The sequence below is a fragment of the Alligator sinensis genome, unplaced genomic scaffold, assembly GCF_000455745.1.
Source record: "Alligator sinensis unplaced genomic scaffold, ASM45574v1 scaffold210_2, whole genome shotgun sequence".
NCBI lineage: Eukaryota > Metazoa > Chordata > Crocodylia > Alligatoridae > Alligator > Alligator sinensis.
Window position 1 is genome coordinate 737,568 of NW_005841946.1, and position 14,660 is coordinate 752,227.

Genomic DNA, 14,660 nt, shown 5'->3' on the forward strand with positions numbered 1-14,660 from the left:
TTCCTGCTTGAACTCTGCTGATATCGCTGGAATATCTTGGGAGTGACTTTTGCCAAAGCCAAGAAACTATGGGTATTCCACTCCACCTCTGGTGAAGACAAGCAGAAGGAGCTTATATGAAACCACCCAAGTGTGATAAGCTTTTTGGTTACGTTTAGTGAAAGAAAGAACAAGACAGTAGGCTCTAGGTAACAGCTAACAGCGCAAGTATAATCGAAGCAGAGAGGCCTGAATTTGCAGAGAGCCTGACACAATAGCTGGACGAGCTCTGAACAGTCTCATTCATTTCCCAGGTTGCTGTGTCTTTAAATGTCTATGCAGTCACTTATTTCAGTGTTCTTCCTGGCACATAAGAAAAGAGAGGATGTTTCCTCTTACGGAGACCTACACCGTTACCTAAAGTGCACGGTGCACCCCTTGCTCTTTCACAGGACATGGAAGAGATGGGAATGAAGATGATTAAAAGCTTTTAACACCACATGACAGTGCAAAAGGGGGAAAGGCTGGATTCACTTTCTTGAAGAGGTGCTCCAAAATGCTGGGAAACACTATGTTCAGAGGAGCAGGAAACAAGTGTGGTCTCTACCACACATCTTCCACTACCCACTCCACAAGAATCCCAGCCTTCGGTGGGCCACAGAATAAGCAGCTACATATACAATGCCAGGACAGAAAGGAAGCATGACAAGGATACTTCCTTAGTCGGGCAGTATATGGAAAGATCATTCCCATCCCCAAGTCCTCAACAATGCTGTCTTTAAATGGGAAAAGAGCATCGAACATAGTCAGCGTCTGTTAAGCGGTAGCATGTGTCTTCCATCAGCTTTATTTCTGCATAGAGATCACCGTGTACTGTACCATTGCCACATCCGGCCTCAGGTACACAGTTCAGACACTTCCTTTGTGGAAGCATGTTTTCCATTGGAGCTGGAGAGAATAGGAGCATTGTGAAGAATTCCCCCTGGAAAGTTTGGACATGCAGTCCAGATCTTGTTAACATTCGAATGGAGAATGTATATATTTTGCAATGCTGTGTTTACTTCCTTCATCTCCTACCATTACCCTGTGCACCACAGATAGGGAAGAATCTGTGCGCCGCGATGTGACCGGTGCAATGCACCCTCAGACCTCCTATTGCAGCATGTGTACAGCTCTCTCCCCCCCACAAGCAAACCCTCAACAGCTATTTATCTCCTAGTACCCCGCTCAGTGCCTCCTCAGCTTGCAGAGGCTGAGCTCAGTTTGAGACCTACCGGTCACAACTCACTCGGGGCTCACTTGGAATGTAAAAACAGAGGCAGCCTGGCTTTGAAGCCGAGGCGTAATCATTCATACACTATTTACAGAGAGTATATTGGAGTTATACCACCAAACGCAGCTCTCGGGGTGAGATGCAGGGCAGAGGAGTTGCAGTCCATCTAGATCAATGGGAGAACTGGGACGCAGGGACAGTCCACGTCCCAGACCCAGCATGCAGACTAGCTGTACCCCACTCATCTAGCCTGCACGCTGGAGAGGTTGAGCACCACTGGTCTGGATAGAAGAGAATAGTTAAAGTGCTGGTGTTAAGAGTTCCTGCCACTGGAAAACCAGAGCTAAGGTACGGGTAGGAGTGGTTAGGAAAAAATAGTCCTTTTGTTTGGCTTTACTTCAGTAATACCTTTCTCTAATATTAATCCTGATATATCTATTACTCAGGCTACAAAGTGACATCACATTTACCCTAGGGCACACCATTTTATCCTGGGACAAAGTGTGACCACTAAGACATCCATGTCCATTGCTCCAGGATAAATCCTAAAAAGATTCACAGGACACGATGTACTAAGAGCTTATCCCAGGACATTGCAAAGCGCATCTGAGAGGTTGCCCTGCGGTTGCATCACTGAATCAACGGCAGAACAGTCAGCCGCTCACTAAACCCTGACTAGGAGGACGGCGTGTGTACACATCAGTCCCACGATATTTCTGTTCTGGGACAAAGGAGCACAACTTGTTCAGGGACACATGCAACATCTGTCCCCAGCCTCGGGGACTTGGCAGGCCCTTCTGTATGTCAATGGAGGAAAACATCCTATGCATGGATAGAGATTAAACAAGAGAAACGGGGCTAGAAAAGATGAACACTTTTCTCCCCAAATTCTAGCACTGGGTTCCCGCATGTATATATATAGCTGTATATAACTGCTATATATATTATATTATATAATAATATATTATATATATTACTGTTATATAGCTGTATATAAGGCCCCGAGTGCAGACTGTCTCAGCTGTGAAACACCTGCCTCACACGAGGAGTCGCACAGCTAGAATCTTTTCACCGTGTGGAAAAATAACACGGTCACAGGTTTCAAAAATTCAGTTCCCAAGTTGCAATGATCTGAACGCACCTGCTGGCTGGCTACTCCAAAATGAGAGGGCTACCGCATTCCTTCCTCAGCTTGAAGGCATCAAACCTTACACCGGGTTAATGACTACAGCAAGCTTGCAGAGCAGTCTACGCTCCCTGATTTGTATTTATACAACACTTGTATTTGTAACACAAAAGCAGCATGAGAGCAAACCCAAGAATGAAAGATCAGCTGGAGAACCGAATCTCTGCAGCTGTGCTCCAAAATGAGCCCTCTCTCACGCAGAGACTTACCCACAGTGTCACAGGGTTCATCCTTGTGTACGCAGAAATCTGTCCTAAAAAGAAAACAGGAGACAAGTCAGGGGTATCCTCTGCTTGTAGACGCAGTCCGCACAGATAACAGCGTGAACTACTCAGGCAAGATGACAGGCAGGTATTTGGATTTGTTCCACGTGTCATGGTCCAAATTCAAAACCAGGTCTTAAGATCGACCGTGTCAAGGAGAATTGCCACGTCACGTCGAACATTTCGAGTTTCTAGGCATCAGTTCCTTGCAGGACCTGGGTCATTTACTTTCACCCCACGGCGTATTCAACAGGGGCAGACACACCGCAAGGCTGGAGCCTAATCTGAGACAGAAACCAGGGGACATCTAGGAGGATGAAATGGGACTGCGTCTCGGAGAACAAGCTGGATCAGAATCGCAATAAAATGGGCCCTGGCTTTCGGATGACCTCTTGTTGAATCCATTTCACCCTTTTAATCTACATAAATTATTCTTGTTCTCCTGAATTGGAAAGTAGGAAACAACCAGTGGGAACAGAAGTAAAGCAAGGGAGCTAAGGAAAAATCCAGGTACAAAGTAGGCTTCGACACCTTTGGAAGCTTTCTCCATGTGCTCTTTGCTGGCTGAAAAGTGCTGGGGCTCTGCGGGAGCACTGCTTTTCCAAAGAGGAGCCAGGGAAATGCTATCAGACCTACAAGATGCGCCAGGGGTTCCTTCAATGTGAGAGGATCAGTGGGTTGTCACCGTTCCAGCTGCGCTCTCAGCCCAAAGCAGGGGCGTGCAAGTCGTGTGGGTGGTTTGGGGGTGTGCAGTTATAAATAGAAAATCCTGCTGAGGGAGAAAGGGGGGAAAGCAGTCAATCCCATTTTTTGGAGGCATAATAAAGAGAGTTTGCTCCTGGAATGAAAACGTAAGAGTGGGATTTACAGAAGAAAATAGAAATGTTTAACTGTCCCTATAGATGTCCAAGTGTCCATGGGATCATTGGCCTCCTTTGAAAATGCCGGCTCAGGCGGGTTACAAAAAAAAAGTAATAAGTAGTAATCCATGTTAACAGTCAAAATGGATATTTAAAAAAAAAAAAAAAAGAACAATCAAGCTTATATTTCACAGCAAAAAAAAGATGGTACTGGCCATCAGAGGGTTAAAACGATCAGATGGACCCCAAGCAAATCGGAAGCAGCTCCTGGCCTGGCCAGGCCAAGGTTTTCATTTTTCTGAACCGTGTTGCCGTGTCTGACACCTTGGAGTTCAAACCTTTTCCAAAGAAGATGGATGACACTTGCTGCCGACTGAGCTGGCACGAAACCCCGCTGCCTGATTTCCCAGAGCTGGCCTGATGGAGGTTTATTTAAGGACTTATTGTGTTATATAAACTGATAAATCAAACAGATGCTTCTATTGTGACAACAGATAGCTGCACCATTAGGAGGTGGCAGGAGGCCACGTTTCGAAAAGCATCTCTCCTGAAAAGCTGGCTTGCTCAGCAAATAAAACAGCGCGGCGTTTTGCCTCTTGTACTCTGGGTTTCTGCGGGGAAAAGTGTGTGGTCGTTTCAGGCAATTCCCAAGAGAAATTACCACCGGGCTACAAAACTCGGGGTCTCGGAAATAATCCCGCGCGTTTTGCAGACCGAGATCCTTCTCTCTGGAGGTGCGCTAATCCCTCGGCTCTTTAACCAGAAAGCTCAGACCACTTTCAGGGGTCCTGAAGAGCGAAGGGAAATCTAAGTGGTCTGTCTTCCATGCAGTGCCCTGCGACTGGGTCTGATGGCGAGAAGAACTAACCCAGCCCTTGAACTGCCCCCAAATAGACGGTCACAAAACCTCATCCTTCTGCTCAGAGCCCTGCCATCAAAACGTCCTGCTTCACGCCTTCCTGACCCCTTGTCAGGAAAAGTCCGAGGCCCAACAGGAAAAGCATGTCATCTCCGTAGTTGCAGCCAGTAAATTACCTTGCACCTGTAGGTTGCCAGCTCATGCGAGCTCTGAAAATTTGCAGCCAGCTGATCTCCTGGAAAACTTGACATGAGTTTTGTTGGCTCTCGGGCTGTTCCCATGGGCAAGTGTTTCACCCTGTCACACAACCCACCCCCAAATAGCACTAGTAGGGTCCTTAGTGGTAGAGAGGCCACAACTGAAAGGACCTCAAGTCAGGCCTGTTGACTCCTTGCATTGTAGAGCACCTTATAGACTACCTCAAGTCCATACGTAGCATCTGACAAAGTAGCGTGAGCTTTCATAGCCTCTATCCTACTTTGTCAGATGCTACTTATGGACTTGCAGAGAGCAGGGGGACTCAGGAGAAAGTAATACGGTAAAGGGAAAGGGGGAGGAACGGAGGGGCACTGCTGAGAGCAGTAACGATGGGTTGGAAATCAGAAGGGACAAACAAGGCGGTTAACCCCCTGAGGTTACAGCGATCGTAGCGTTTGCCGTCACCTGCAAAGTAAGCAGCTAGGCAGAAGATGTGATGCGGCTAACCACCTCTCTCTGCCCCAACCTCTTCTGTTGATGGAGCTGTTGCAGACCTGATAAGCATAAAGAAAAAGCCCCAACCTGAACGATCCTGTCTAAGATCCAAGAAAGATACATGTTCTAATGTGGATTATGTATGCAAAGGCCTCTTTGTGACCACATGCAACTACGATAACACGGGCTGAAAATAATGCCCTCCCTCCATCAATTGAAATGCCTCCTTTGCCCCCAGAGACCTGCAGACATTTGGATCCAGACTCTGGTATGAACTCAGCAGATTCTACCTTGGAGGACATATTAATATCACATGCAAATAGCCCAGCTATTGTAAGGTACAAATTCCCTTTCACTTCTGACCTTTAACTGAACGAAGAGGAACTAGCCTCAGCTGTTCTGTTGCATGCTGACACAAAGAGCTATTTGTTAAGGAAAATAAAGAAATAGGAAAAAAAACCTAACAAGGTCAAGTGACCAGAGCCCGGAAAAAGGGGCCAAACCTTCCTCCAAAAAACATGCTCCCGGCACACACAGCTTAGGAAAAATGCATAAGCTCATGCAACTGTATTTTAAGCACGAGACCCTTCGGCAAGAAAGGGCCCCAGTGGGATGGGCAGAGCAACTCAGAAATGCCCTAGTGGGCCACCATTTTCCCTTTCCAGTACCTGACAAGTATTGTTGAATGGCTGAAACTTTAACGGCCAAGTTGGTAAAAGATGGAAAAAGTGGTATGACTGCAAAATGGCCCGAGTCTCCAGCACACCAAAGCTGTGCGTGGGCATGCAATGATGCACATTCCCCTTGTTGGCTACATCGGCATCATTTGTTGGCATTAAACCACAACGCAGGCAGAGGAAGGTGGAAAGGCCTGCAACTGGAAGTGACCCACTGACCTGTGAGACAAGGAAGACACTAATCCTTGGTGAATAAGACCCCCAAACTCTACTTCTCTGGATTCCACAGAGAACAAATTCTCCCACCTGACTGCAACCACATGGCAGACAGCAGCTAAAGCAGCTTATGCTGCTCTCATAGGAGGAGCTCATAACCAGCAAGGATGTCCCCAAAACAAAACAGGCATGTTCTGGATGAATGGTTGGTGGATCTCCACAATGCACAGGCATCTGAGGACCTGGGGGACTGGAGCGATGCGCTGGGGACCTCTGCAAAATGCCTAAAAGCTTCAGGGAGCCCCCTAGGAGCAAAGAAACATGAAGGGTGCATCTACACCGTTGAAAAACTGCATGAGGCAGCCTCACCGAGAAGCACCATGTGCCCCTTCCACAGATGTTACCCTACATGGAGGCAATGCAGGTGCCCTTGATGCACTGGCAGCATTTGGGGCCAACAAGCACGTACAAATCTGGGAGCTGGCAACATGCACCCAGCTATTGTACATCCTCTGTTGTGAGCACAGAGCAGGTATGCTGCTTCGCTGTGCTACTCCGACTAGCATGGCTCTTTGACAATACTGACATGTCCAGGGGGTCTAACTTGGGCTCCATAACAGGCTCTGCAAACAGAGGTTATTTCTATTGACCATTACAACGGGATCGGTATCATCCTGCAGATGCTTCGGTTGCAGAGCCCTGCACTTCGAGAGGAGATGTTGGAAACTGGACAAACAGGAGGGCAAGGGACAAACACGCTGAGTAGAGAATTCACATGGCAGTAACTCAAACCCACCCCGGCGTCTCAGGTGTCCCCGTTAGTTACAGGACCGGGATGTGTCCCTCTGGGGACATGAACAGCATCCTCCTTACTCAGAGCCTGAATTAAGTGCGTACCCCTTATCCAACACCTTCAATGGAGGCATTTGCTTTTGTGCATAGGGAAAATCACCTATTTCCTGCCTCACCAAGCAAAGGTGATCTTTCCAGAGGCAAAATGTCCAGGGACGCCATGCGTGAACACAGCCAGCAGGCTGGAACAGGAGAGCTCTTTTCTGAGGCTGACCCTAAAGGGTCTGTTTCTAGTCCTCAAAGCAGCTGCAGCTGCTGAAAATCCAGCTTCTGCTTTTTCTGGCTTGGCTGCTTCTGCTGGACATGCTGCTGCTTCCATATCCTCCGCGGCTGGTCCATCTGTACAGGCTGGGGAAGATCCAGGGACACACACACACACTTCCAAAGCCAAGAGAAGAAAACCTAATTTCCCTGCCACAGGAATCAGGACAGCCGGGCCAGGAGGCTTCCAAGCAACACAGCGTCCTTTATGCAGCAGGAGCAGGGCTGGGCTAGAACTGCAGGGAAGTGGATGCGGACGGGGAGGGGGTAGCCTGCAATCACACCCCGCTGGCCTATCATGCTGGATGAATGCGGTTCTTCTGCAGAACAGCAGTGGTCCTGGGCCCAGTTTTTTCCCCCCAAATTAGCTGCTCTTCAAGCCTATTAGCTAAACTAACAGCAGCTGCAGCTCTCCAGCTCCTCCGACTGCAAAACCTTTTCAGCCATCCCCGCAGGTTTGAGTGACTGGCTCCAGTTGGTTCAGGACGACATGGAAAATTTCATTTCATCAGCTGCAGGGAGAGAGAGCGGCGGGCATGCTCCCCGTGCCCCCACCCCAGCACTTAAAACCTCACTAGGAAAGATTCTGCACGCTTCACATATCACGGGGATGAAAGGACTGGGGGTGAAAATCAGTGCAACTGAACGCCCAGATGAGAGTTTTAAACAAAAAAAGAAAGCCTTGTTTATCTAGGCCTGGATCCAAGAAAGCTCATGCTTAACTATAAGCAGGAGCTACTGACCTCAAAGGGATGGCTTCCCCCACTTCGGAGTCAAGCATGTACTTAAATGCTTTGCTGGACTGGGGCCTTGGTGGCTGCATTGGAAGCAGAGCAAATAGGCAGGTCCTCCACTCCAAAGGAAAGTACCTAACTCTGTTAGCCCACTGCCCTAGCACCTGCCTAGATACCCTAAAGTCCAATGCTGCTGAACACCCACCAGCATCCCAGTGTGGTTGGAAATGAGGAACCAAATCAATGTGCCAGCAGAAAAGACCAAATTAAAATCACAAGTAGCCGTATTTTATAAAATGGCCGAAGGTGTAGAAACAGATTCACGTCTATCCACATTACTGACAGGACAAACGTGCAAGAACGGATCACGATGTTGATGACAACACTGCGGCACAGGAGCGTTTTGTCCAGCGGGCCGATGATGGTAACACCCCTTTGCATTGGCACTCTCTGAACTTCACCCTGATGGGGTGCATCTGATCAGACAAAGGGTCGCAAAGAGTGAGCTTGGAAGATGGGCGTTTTGCACAGAGGGGCAGGGCAAGTCCTAGCGGTGTTCTAGGACCCGGGTGGGTCAAGGTCAGAGCTGGTTCTAAGAGCAAATCCACAAGCTGGCACGTTCCCTGCTGTTGAACTGCTCTGGGTCAGGAAGAGCATTTAGCCAAGCAACGTGCCAACAGAAGAGATGCTTTGCCTGCCACTGAAAGACTGGAAATCCAAACAAAATGAAGACAAGTCACTTGTGTTCTGATCCACCTTACCCACGCAGCCCACAGACTGGCACGAATGAGGGGTAAAAGGCAGAAACCAGATCTTAGAATTATTTGCCTGTCAAATAGTCTGCCATCCCCACCAAAAGACACCAGTGAAGCCGATTTTTCTGTACCTGGTAACGAAGACGGCAGCATCCACAGGTGGGGTGTCATCCCTGGCGCCAGGAACCTGATTATTACCAAGATACTTGGCTCCACCGTATTCTTCATTTTGCCAGTGGCAAAAGCTCTCCAGCGACCTCTCTCCATGGTGCCCAATGGACAGTTTTGCCTTTCATAAACAAAAGGGAATACAGAGAAACAAGGAGTTGGTCAGACCAGGAGCTGCACGAGTGTCTATGAAGCAGAGGACATTGGGTAAGAAAGATAAGGTTCAGAGTTATACTTATGAGTGTCATGAATACATGAAGCAACTCAAGTCAACAGGTCAGATATCAGCTGGGGTTGAGCCTGTGACTTCCAGCTAAGACCTCCACCCCTTCGGCCTTGCAATTCATTCCATTAGGTAGCAGCAACTGCAAGTTTCTGCAGGAATCCCACGCTCAGAAGGCTTACAGGATCAGGAATTAAACCTCCAAAAACATATCCTAGAGTCCAACAGCGTTATAACGGGAATCCCACGCCAGGGTTAGCAATGGCTATACCAACAGCGTAAAAACGGGTCAGGACTTACTGGACGGTTTCGAAGGAGGACTAGCTTTGTCACCCGAATGCTGACTTTAATTCCAAGACTCTGATGTTGAAACATGTTGTACACCTGTCAAGAGACAACACACAACACGCTCAGGCTGTTGAAAGTTAACCATGACAAGAGAATAAGCATGACCAAAAAGAGGTCTCTCCCATGCTGGAAACAACCTACTGAAAAGAAAAGTTGGCTCAAAACTAAACACGCACCGGATTACTGAACTCAAGAAAATCAAGAATTATAGAAGAAGCCAGTGTGGGAATCCTATAATGTATCCCTTGGCGTACACGGGACAAGAGGACACACACAAAGCTTGCAATTAAAGAATTTATTTTGCAAAAATCTTGTTGGTCTAATAAAAGATATCATCACTACTATGAGTCCCAATACAGATCAAATATATTTCCCCAGTGCATTTAGCTTCCTCACGCTGAAGAAATTCTCCTTTCAGACACCCCTCCTCCCAGCAATGTATACCATTTGGGAGCAGATCCACAAAGGAAGACAGACACGCTCTTTTTTTTTTTTTTAAAGGAAAAAAAGAACAGAGTTAGTAAAATGCCCTTTAAGAAGGGTAGCCCAGGGAAACGGTCTACTGGAGAAAAAAGGGAAAGGAAAAGTATTCCAAACCAACATGAACTGTAACCTAGAGTTTCAGGAACACAGACACACATCAGCAAGTAGCTAGAAGCAGCTCTGCAGCATTTAAACCTCAGTGCTATCTGCCTGCAAGATGAAATGATGGCGTGTTTCAGACTTCAGGAAACAGACTGGAAAAGCAATTTCCCCCATGTTATTTTCATATCTTATATAAGTGATTAGTAATAGGGCAGCATGTAATGACACCAGTCTCAGGAAACACAAAAACAGGGCCAGAAACTACCTCCTTGCTATCTGGATTTCACACTGCAGCTCAGCTCACCTCATCTGAGAGGTCAGCACACTGAACACTGCCCCATCTCAGCACTGCTTTCCACCCTTTTTGCCAGTCCCTCGGCCCTCTTTACAGCATCACAGAAGGTGGACGGGAAGAGCTCTTTTAGAAGCATTAAAAGGACCGCAGGATAGCTTTGGCACAAATGCTGCCCTCCTTACTTCAGCAAAACAAAAGAAGAAGAAAAAAAAAAATCAAAGCCACTTTAGAGTTCACTGAGTTCAGACACCAAGATTTCAACCGGTGTGAGCTAGGGTCATTGCACAGGGCTCATCTGGCTGTCAGTACTACACAGGTTACATACAGTCATTGAAAACAGGGTCCTTTCTTTCCCTGCTGTGAGCTCAACACCTGAATTTGTTCTCAAGAGATGTTGTTTGCAAAGCCTGCCGTTTCCCAGAGCACGGTAGCACCCATGCACATGCTTCGCTGAAGTATGGTCTCAAGTGCTTGGCTGAACAGGGATGGGGTTAAGCACAAGCTTAAGTGCTTTCCTCAATCGAGGCACAGGCGGGGAGCCAGGAGGCACAGAGCCCTAATCCCGGTTAGGCCCCCCGACCTCCTGCAGGACCTTGGTAAATCACCGGCCTTCTCTACCGCTCCACTTACCCATGTGTGCAACTGCTGGCACTGCTGGGTTATCCCCCAGAGAGGTCTTGGGGATCTCTTAACACTTGAAAATGCAAGCCAAGTGCAGCGTATGAATATCCCTGCAATTCAACAAACAAAATATTCATCTGCCCCCGACTGCCTGTCATGCGGCCCTTGTGGGCTTGCCAAAACTCAGTAAGCGGCCCTCCGCCCAAAATGATTGCCCACCCCTGCACTAGCTCCTAGCCTGTGCTGCATCCTCCAAGTCTTCTTCCTCCAAAGCAGCCAGGTGCTTCTATCTGGATATTGCTAACGTAGCCACTCACAACACGTGTTAGGAAAGAGAGTTTTTTCTTCCTCACCCTCGAGCTTTCCGAAGCAGAAAGAGCCTCCATCAACACTGGAGTCCAAATCAATTTTTTTAACACATAGCGTTGGAGAGGATTAAAAATTAGGCAGCTTGTTCTAGTGAGGTCAAGCTGACTCCCTTTAAGTGCAAATAGTGTCCCATGGTGTGTAAATTTTACACCCTGCAACCTGCCTCATGCCACTGGATGTTATACTAATGCTCTCTACTAACAACAGGACGCCAATTATACTTGCCAATTATACTTAAATTATGTGTTGGAAGCAGGTGACCATTTTGCTAACCTGCCAGAAGATCATTCGCCTAATTTTGCGGGTTCGGCAATGGTGCAACAGCCATGTGTTCGTTCTTGGCTGCTAACACTTTGACTTTGAGGCCACATCGCTGAGTAGATGGTTTATTGTTAGCAAAAATCAAAGCAGCACAGTTACCGGAGTCCATGAATTGTAGTAAATCACTTAATAATGAAGCTTCATCTACATTTCTCAGAGAAATATTTACAGGTACCAAAGGGACCTAGTTCATACAACTCCGCTACTGATCCTCAGTTTCTTGCCATAGTTAAACCTGTATCAAGGGCATTGACACCAGGGCTTCAGGAGCTATTAGCAGAAGCGCAGGAGAATGCAAAACACATGATACTTAGACACGGTCTTTTTCCATTAGACAGGTTCAAGAGTGGACAGATAGTACCTCCAAATGCGCTTGCTACCATTTGCTCCCCAGCTGTTAGCAAGAGCCGTGAGCAGAAGGCACGCTGTAAAGGCCTGATAGCTGGTGGGAGTGGGAGCTGTTCAGCATCACTCATAGTAGGTTTCCTGTTGTATATCGTCTCTAACGTCTGCAGACAAGTTCATGGGAAAAGAGAACCGTAAATGTGCCTACAGCTTGGTTTTACTTTACAGAGCCCAGAAGTCTGGGAGGAGGTTTACAGAAGACATCAAATGACCGCATTTGTCCAAAGAGCTGATGGCTGAGATTAGTTAAGACTCAACCCACGCTGGGAAGAATGAGAGACAGGGACAGGACTTTTCCATCTGCCCTCTCCTGAAGAGCCAGGCTGTTCCACATTTTTCACCAGTCAAATGAGTATTGGGGTGGATACATGAAGTCACCAGTCAGATTCCTTCAGGGACGTCTAGCTGCAGAAATTCATACAAATCCATGCCTTACGGCACAGCAGCACTGCCTGCGTGTGAATGATTGGAAGTTCATACCTCCAGGAATGGCATTCTGCTTTCCCCAACGCCCGCAGGGAGCTGACAGCAGCTTTCTCTAGTTCTTCAAAATATTCTTCTGCCAAAATCAAAATAGTCTTTCTTCTTCCACATCTTCTCTCACCTGTGCTGCTTGTGAACCCCAAAGCAGTGCGATGAAATTCAGGTCCCACCTCTGCCATATCGAAGCTCCTTGCACGCCAACCTGCTGTAAGGACACCGACCTGCCATTCGGTTCCAGTGAAGTGGAGCGGACTGTCCCTCGTGTTACTCTCATGACATGTCACCTAGTGGGACATCAACCAGCAAAGAGACCTCGGACTTGTGAGCGCTGGATGCAAAAATAAACTCTAAACTTTTAACGGATAGGTCCCTGAACCCAAGAGAAAGAACAGGCCTGCCTCCAATACAGCATCTAGCAAAAGCAAGGCAGGAAGAACCAGGGTAACGCTTACAGACCGGCTGAAGACAGCTGTTGTGAAGTTGAGGTGATATAGCGCATGACTCCAATTCTACCAGGTAGCACCATGACTATCTCAGGATAGGAAACAAATGCTGAAGGCGTTGTACACCATGCATAGAGACTCTCTTCCCTGCATCACTGAGCCCCGTCAGCTCAGATTACCAAGGCAGCATGTCATGCCAGCCAAATGTCTGAATGCTCCTGGCAGATTCTTATTTATAAGTAGGATTTGCCCACTCATTGAACCCTAAAGTCTTATAAAGTAGGTCTCCAGGGCACAGAAGCAGCCCGAATGCATTTCCCTTGGGCTGCTATACCTTAAGGCAACACCCTAAGGCATGTCCCACTTAATGGATGCGGCAAAACCAACCAACGGTCTGTGATGCAAAGCATGCTCGGGGCAACCCTGGAAGCGGCTGGATTGCTTGCCTTTCCTCCAAAACTTTAGATAAATTCTATGGAAATATTCACAGCACTACGAATAGTGGAAGCATCTATCCTTGCTTAGAGAAAACCAAGCAATAGCTAGAATAGGGCAAGAGCCAGTCCCAAATCACAGTGACATTTCTTTTGGCTGTTAAGTCTTGGAGTTGGACCAGGTCCCAAATGAGAATGCTGTGAAAAATGGCACCTATTTCCTTGTCACACTTCACATATCCAGTCCCAAGCACCTTTAGCCAAATACTCATTATCATGAGTTAAATATAGGTAGTGCACAGTGACCTTGGTGGCACAGGAGGCAGCCAACATGCACTTACCCTGTGCTCTAATGAAATAATGCCTTTAGATAAGGATTGCTACCAAGGCCAAGTTTCCATTTCAGACAAAATAATTAAAGCCTCTCCACCTTTCCTGTGTAAAAGTGACTGTCGCTGCGGTAACCACCCCCTCCTGCTAGCTTCACCCAACTTCAGCAGTTAACTTGCCATGTCCGACAGACCAGAGGCACAAACCATCCCCGAGCGGGGTGGCTGAGATAACCGGATGGGGCGTAGGAATTGGATTTGCTAATGCAGATGTTCCCTGTTGCGAGAATGACACGCATGCATCGAGTGACTCACGGTCTCCTCCCTTCCCATTCCTATGGACCACCCTCCCTCCAGCTCGTGATCGGAGCACGCCCTCAAGGCTGCTGCAGCCATTCCCAACATTGGAAAGCAGGGAAGCTTTGTGTATTTTTCGTTTCTTTTAATAAAATGGGGCAGCTGGGAACGAGGAGAGAGCCAGCTCCACGTAATCAGCCAGCTCATTTGCAGACTACCAGCAGGAGCATTTTGGACTAAAGTTTGAGAGGCGCCATTGCAGACTTTAACCAGGGGGTAGAGGAAGATTTTGTTGCAGGGGCAGGGATGGTTCTCAATCACGGACTTGACAACAAAGCGTGTTAAGAGATGGGCTGGCTACTTGTGGGCCGTGACTATCAGCTGGAGCAGCTATGGTTGTTTCCATAGAGGGAGAACACAAGGTCATTCTGCTCCTTCTGTTTTCTTGAGCCGTCACTTACGGAGTCGCTGAAAGCAGATCTTCACTGGAGCCGCCTCTTCACTGAGAGTAGCAGACATGCCCTTCTGAACCTACTAGCCACGGTCCAGCTCAGCCTCAACACGCCCAGGGGGCAGGGAGCCTGGCTCCTCTGTTGCGGTCCGGAGAGCAACAGCCTCCACCTTCCCCAGCTCCTGAGAAGGCGATGAGGATGCGACACCGAGATGTGCTTCTTGGGCCGACCCTCTCCAGGCCTGCCCCGTCGTGTCGGGAGCCTGCTGGACGGGGATCA

At 48.0% G+C, this 14,660-nt stretch overlaps 1 protein-coding gene across 1 annotated transcript in view; it reads right to left on the reverse strand.

Annotated features, from left to right (window-relative positions):
• The window catches only part of ADAMTS17 (ADAM metallopeptidase with thrombospondin type 1 motif 17), a gene marked incomplete at its 5' end in the record, with an annotated part of 251,800 nt that overhangs the window by 199,845 nt on the left and 37,295 nt on the right, over positions 1–14,660 (reverse strand). The window contains 3 exons of the mRNA XM_006020100.3: positions 2,648–2,691; positions 8,740–8,897; positions 9,300–9,383. Of these exons, the coding sequence (XP_006020162.1) occupies positions 2,648–2,691; positions 8,740–8,897; positions 9,300–9,383 (286 nt within the window). The remainder of the gene's footprint in view (positions 1–2,647; positions 2,692–8,739; positions 8,898–9,299; positions 9,384–14,660) is intronic.